The sequence below is a fragment of the Phragmites australis genome, chromosome 6, assembly GCF_958298935.1.
Source record: "Phragmites australis chromosome 6, lpPhrAust1.1, whole genome shotgun sequence".
Taxonomy (NCBI): Eukaryota; Viridiplantae; Streptophyta; class Magnoliopsida; order Poales; family Poaceae; genus Phragmites; species Phragmites australis.
Genome location: NC_084926.1, coordinates 15,874,057 through 15,880,310, shown reverse-complemented (window position 1 = coordinate 15,880,310; position 6,254 = coordinate 15,874,057). Strand labels below are relative to the sequence as shown.

Sequence of the window (6,254 nt, the reverse complement as noted above, 5' to 3'; positions counted from 1 at the left end):
AAGTTAGTTACCAACCAACCAACCAAACAGGTCCTAATTCTCTTTCAGACTCCTATCGCCGCCGTCGTCGTAGATTGCTGTCGCTCTGGTGAGCTTTGCCGCCTGCAACCGCCGCATCTGCTCCACTATCTGGTATTCCACGTCCCGCGCACCTCCCGCGCGGGTCTACGTCGCTGCCGGTGTGGAGCCGCGAAAGAAAAACTGAGAACAGGTTTTACAAGATGCAAAAAGAATACCCTTACTAAACTATGGCAAAAAAAAAGTAACACGGCTGTGCATTGCACGTACAATGGCACCCCAGCTACAACATCCACCGGACCACCAAAACATTGTTTTAGAAATTCACCTCAAATATACGAATTCCACCTTAGCAAACAACAGCAGCCTAGCTCCAACTTCTGAGGCTAGTGAGGAATCAAAAAAAAAAATATATCATCCCTTGAAACTGTCACTAACAAGACCAAAGCTACCTTTCATATACACAGGCAACAATTAGACTGAAGCTGCCAATTAAGTTTTGATTTTGTCGGAGCCGTAGAGTGATGATGCTTGTCAGGCTGTCACCTTGGGCCGGACAGTTCCACCGCGCGAAGGTTATATGTGGAATCGACAATCCAGTCGTTGCGGAGAGGAGCCAACTCAGCCTCCTGCCTCACCACCTCCACCTTCTGCCATTCATCCCATCTCTCCGCCAACCCATCACCTTCGAGCATCCTCACCACCTCTGACATCTTGGGACGGTCCAACGGGGAGCCCTGTGTACAGAGCAGTGCCACCTGGATCAGGTTCTCCACCTCGGTCTCTTGGTAGTTGTTCTGCAGATCTGGGTCCACCAACATCTCAACCTTTTTCTCCTTCAACAATCCTTTCACCTGCAAGATGCCATTGGAGTTATTCATTTTTGCCAGCTACGTCTTGCACTGAGCATTCCATTGTTCTGATAATTCAACATATTTTTATAATGCATCAGGCATATGGCCAGAGCAACTGATTGTGCATTAGCATACTCTAGACATGATTGATGTCCCCTGGAGAGGCTCTCTATTTAAAAAGGGAACGGATTAAGGGCACTTCATGATTATAGAGCTTGACAGCAGTAGTTAAGAAAACAAACTATTAAAGTATAGCCCACAGACAGCAAAGCAGTATGATAAAACAAAAGCATGAGCTGTAGTGCGGTAGTACCATATGCTAACTAATAAGAAAAATTACTTACCCAGTCAAGCAGCATAACATCATCATCGTTTGCAAGACGAGCAAGATCAAATGCCCTCTGTCCAGTAATGAGCTCCAGAAGCATGATTCCGTAGCCAAAAACATCTGTCTTCTCAGAGGATTTCCCAGTGGAAAGGTACTCGGGAGCAATATGTCCAATTGTTCCACGAACAGCAGTTGTTACATGGGTATCCTTGTAGTCCATAAGTTTGGCAAGCCCAAAATCACCCACAACTGCCTCGAAGTCCTCATCCAAAAGAATATTCGCCGCTTTGACATCACGATGGATGATCTTGGGATCACAGTGGTCGTGCAAGTAAGAGAGTCCTCTTGCAGATCCCAGTGCAATCCGTCTTCTTGTATCCCATTCAAGAGGTGGTTCAGATGGCTGGCGCTCTATGAAATCAGTGCAATTAATAAGAATAGGATGCATACAAGGTGATATTCTTATCGTTTAATAGGCTGTGGCAGCAATATTTAAAATAATTTGATAACAAGAAAGAACAAAGTACCTCGTAAACGTGATGCGACACTCCCGTTAGCCATGTATGGATATACTAGCAACCGTTCAGTAGGTGTCATGCAGAAACCACGAAGTCGGAGAAGGTTCCGGTGCACTGCCATGCTAATCATCTCAACCTCCGTTTGAAACTGGAGCTCACCACCAGGTGTACGCTCCTCTTTTAGTCTTTTCACTGCTACCAATGAGCCATCAGCGAGCCTTCCCTTGTACACTTTTCCAAAACCACCTCTCCCTAAAATGTTCTTATTGCTGAAATTATCAGTTGCAACTTGAAGCTCCCTCAATGAGAACTTCTTAAGCTGACCAAGATGAACTTCTGGATCCTCCTCAGCTGAAGAAAAAAGGGATAACAGATGAACAAACAGGTAATATGGATAAAAGAAAACAAAGCACGGCATATGATACAGACCAGGTACATCGAAGAAATGCTCTTCAGGTTTACGACGGCGCCACATTGCAAATGCAATTGCAGGAACAGCAAACACCAATGCCGCACCGGCAGCAACACCTCCAGCGATTGCTCCAGTACTAGAAGCGCCTAATAGAAGAGATATAAATCCAGGAAGCAGATGTCATCCAGAATGCTAAGTTTTTCTAATGTACTGGTGAGAGACCAAATTTGAGTAGATTCAGAAATTACCAGTTGATTGAGTTGGAGGTGATGGAGGATTATATGGAGGAGGTGGGGAAAAAGGAGGAGCCCCAGGGCAGGGCTTCGTAGTACCAGGACCACAAAGAAGTGGGTTGTTGGCAAAACTGTAACAATCAAGTAATATTCATCATCCACACAGATGATGCAGTTAGGCTAAGAATCATTAAATTGTCTAGGTACAAAACCTTATAGGGGTGAAGAGTGAAAAGGAGCCAGTCGATGGGACTGCTCCTGAGAGGTTGTTGTTTGAGAGATCCCTGCATTATCATAATAGTTATATACTCATCCAACACATAACAAAACTATCAAGAGAAGAATAGCAGTGCACATGCTACTTACAGTACTTGGAGAGTGCTGATATTGGTCAAGGATATAGGAATTTGACCAGACAAGCTGTTGTTGTTAAGACGGCTATCCTTGCAAGTAAGTACAGAAACAAGTAAATATTTGTGAATGTATCAAAATATAAGATAACAGAAGACACAATAATAAAAATAAACAATTAACGATATGACTGCATTTGATATAGAATAAGCACCAAAAACGTGAGAGAAAGGAGGAGAAACAAACACCTAAATCAATGTATGAAAAAGGAAAACGGCAAAGTTATCTAAATACCAATATGTCACACAAACTGACAAATGCACCATCACATGTTCCTCTTATTTTTTCGGTGAGAAGATATATACCGGGCATTCTCAACAAAGAGATCGTAAGTCTAAAACAACAGGTGGAATAACAAATTAACTGAAAAGAATCAAAACAACAGTCAGAAGTAAAACAACATACATGGGTGCTAGTAAATAAAATGAGTTTCTTACAGAAAGCGCAGCTTCAATAGATTCCCCAGGCTGTCAGGGACATTGCCAGAGAAGTTATTCATATACAGATCCAAACTAACCAGGTTAGTTAGGTTGCCCAGTTCAGGGGGTATTGTCCCACTTATGTTGTTGCTGTAAAGCTCCCTATTACAACAAAAACAAACAATATAAATCAGTTTTCAGATGTAAAGGAACACATTTCAAAGTGAGGTAATGTATGCGACAACTAACAATTAGAATCAGGCATAAAAATGTAAAGAAAAGAAATTTTTAAGATGCACCAACTTCTAAATGGACCATCTATTAGCTTGAGACAGCATACTGCTCATCCACATATTCAAACAACTATACTGAGGGTGCATGCAAGAGACAACTAATCCACATCTTGAAACAATTAGCAAAATCAGCTCATACAGAACTTACAAATATTGGAGATTTTTCAGCTGACCAAGCTGGGGCACTAGTAAACCAGATAATTGTGCATTTCCAAGGTCACTGAGAAAGAGGGAACATTTAGAATCAAAATTAGCACATCTTTAACACTTCGAAATGCATAAATGAGAGCTTTTTCATCAACTTACACTCTGATTACACTGTTATCGTTGTTACACGTAACATGGAACCATGTACAGGGATTAACAAGAGTGGGGTCCCAACTCTGCAATACATTGTTAGCATCTGTCAAGCTTTGCCGCAGGCTATACAAAGCATCACCTATGGACAAAAGGCACCATTATCATCAGCAAGCATATTCACAGTTAAGCAGAATACATAGGAAAATTTATCAACAATGAATTTGTATGCAAACGTCTTGCAAATGAGCAGGTCTCCTACGAAAATATAGACTTGTACTGTTCAATTACACAGCTAGGATGCATTCCCAAACGAGAAAGGAAAAAGTCAGCGACGATAAACAGTTTATTGTCACTAGCATTTACAATTCTTAATCCAAACACAGAACAAATCAAATAATGTCATATTAAAGTCAACATGCAAGCCTGGTAATGATAAAACTTTTTTTTTCGAAAATAGGGAAGGAGCTGCCATTCATTAAAGGAATAAAAGAGTTTGAACGACACAGACACTCGTCCGCTGAAAACGGAAACGGGTATGAGACAACTACAAAACTAAAAGAATGGCGCCTTATACAGCACAACAGCTAGAACCCAGTAGACATATAAATAAGAATTGAATAAGTTATCACGCAATGATAAAACTCTTCTCTTAGTTTTGGAAGACAAAAGGGAACAAATTTTTTGTTTTTAAAAAAAAAAACAAACTAGGCCAACTTGGTGGCTTCTTACTGCAAAATTATCGGGAGGGGATCTCACTATAAATTGAACTCCCGAACATAGAAAATATATTTATTTATTTATTGATCTCTACACAGGAAATATATGACAACGAGAAACAACTACACGGAACATAAAAAGATCCATACTTTGTCCGCCTGAAGGGTACTAAAAGTCTAAAACATAGCTTGTTCGTTCCTTTGCTCCACCAAACCACAGCTATAATTAAACTCGTATGCGTAAACAGTAAGAAGCCAAATAAATCACAACCGATACAAGCAGAGATACAGACCGGGCTATACAGATACTGCTACTTACTACTCCAAACTAAGCATCAAATTAAGCACACAAAAAAAAACTCAGATGATCCATTCCCGGCAGCACAGATTCCAAACTTCGATGCAAACGAAACCGACCAGCACAAGGGCCACGTATCAGATCAGGCCAAGCTTACCCTCGGTGTTGGCGACGACCCGTCCTGGCCCGACCACCAGCACCACCGCGACGACCACCGCCCACAATCTCCCCACCGCCGCCATTCCAACTCCAGCGCCAAGCGGGCCCCACCACCTCACTGACGCATGGGCGGGCCCTCACCGGTGCCCCTGAGCTGCACGGCGCCGCCCGATCTGCCGCCGCCGCCTGCCTCTTCCTCCTGAGCTCGCGACCTCTCTCTCTCTCTCTCTCTCTCTCTCTCTCTCTCTCTCCAATGGAAGCGAGATTTTTTTTCTCCAGAGAAAGAGAAAGTAAAATAGAAATGCGACGAATTCTTCTGTAGCTCGAGCTGAAGTGCCCTGTGCGTGTTCCGGCCTAAATCGTTCCTCTACTCCGTGACGGGACCATCGCCTACGCTCGCGGAAAGGGAAGACCACCGTGGGTGCTCAGTGAAACGTGACTGACACGCGGGGCCAGCTAGAGGTTGGGCCCGTGTGGAATCGAGCGGGTGGCGGTGCGGAGACGCGGGGAGTGGGGTGGGTGACTTGATGGAGCTAGTGGGAGGAATACGGGAAGAGCAGCGGCAGCAGGCGGACCCGCCCGCGGCCGCATCTGCTGACATGGCGGCGTGCGGCTGCCAGGGATCTCGTGGACGCGGTCCTCGGTACGCCCGGCTCTCTCGTGCGACCGTGTCGCCTGGGACACTCGCCAAGAAAAAAATATCGGTCTGAAAAATTCGGGCTAAATTTGTATCAAAAACCTACAACTTCCTGGCAACAGTGGACCCGCGGTGAAAGTATTATAATTTTTACAATATATATTAAAATAATTATAAGTTTTTTAAATAAATATCAGAAGTTATAGTTTTCTACAACATATATCAAAATAATTGTAATTTTTAAAATTTACTCTTATAAGTTAGAAAGTTTTATAGATAGATTTTAAACTCTAAGACTTCACGTTTTGATTTCAACTAAGCTAAGTGATATCTTATGTCCATTTGGTCTTTGTTTGTTTTATATCGCAAATGGGTCTGATGCAAGGTATCGATGTACTTCAAAGTTTAAATTTAATTACTTTCTGTTCAATTTTTGATTTTTTAATGTATTTACCTTTAAAGGAAACCCTGCTGCGCGCACGCATCCAGGGAAAACCATCCACCATCGTCTGGCTGCTCTGTGATCCGTGGAACAGACTCTCATCCAGCGGTCGTCGGTCCATGGATCTCCTCTCACCCACTGCTGGTGGGCCCGCCGCCGCGTGAGTCCACGAGCCCGTGGAACGGGGCTACCCCCGCGGGCGCAGAAAAGCCAGCG

At 43.4% G+C, this 6,254-nt stretch overlaps 1 protein-coding gene across 1 annotated transcript; it reads right to left on the bottom strand.

The window, feature by feature from the left end:
• Positions 1–316: 316 nt before the first annotated feature.
• Positions 317–5,298, bottom strand: LOC133921902 (LRR receptor kinase SERK2-like). The gene is made up of 11 exons (XM_062366992.1): positions 4,958–5,298; positions 3,793–3,925; positions 3,635–3,706; positions 3,212–3,355; positions 2,730–2,801; positions 2,576–2,647; positions 2,379–2,494; positions 2,148–2,276; positions 1,728–2,069; positions 1,217–1,611; positions 317–872 (listed from the first exon to the last, which is right to left on the bottom strand). Exons 1-11 carry the CDS (start codon positions 5,040–5,042, stop codon positions 561–563), a joined length of 1,872 nt encoding a protein of 623 aa, XP_062222976.1. The 5' UTR covers positions 5,043–5,298; the 3' UTR covers positions 317–560.
• Between the last annotated feature and the right edge of the window lie 956 nt (positions 5,299–6,254).

What these genes read in the sequence shown, in the direction of transcription:
- LOC133921902 (XM_062366992.1), bottom strand. Translation starts at nt 5,042, where the DNA reads ATGGCGGCGGTGGGGAGATTGTGGGCGGTGGTCGTCGCGGTGGTGCTG. An exon ending in GATAACAGTGTAATCAGAGT is followed by an intron (nt 3,707 to 3,792) that starts GTAAGTTGATGA and finishes CCTCTTTCTCAG; the next exon opens with TGACCTTGGAAATGCACAAT. An exon ending in TGTCGCATCACGTTTACGAG is followed by an intron (nt 1,612 to 1,727) that starts GTACTTTGTTCT and finishes CTGATTTCATAG; the next exon opens with AGCGCCAGCCATCTGAACCA.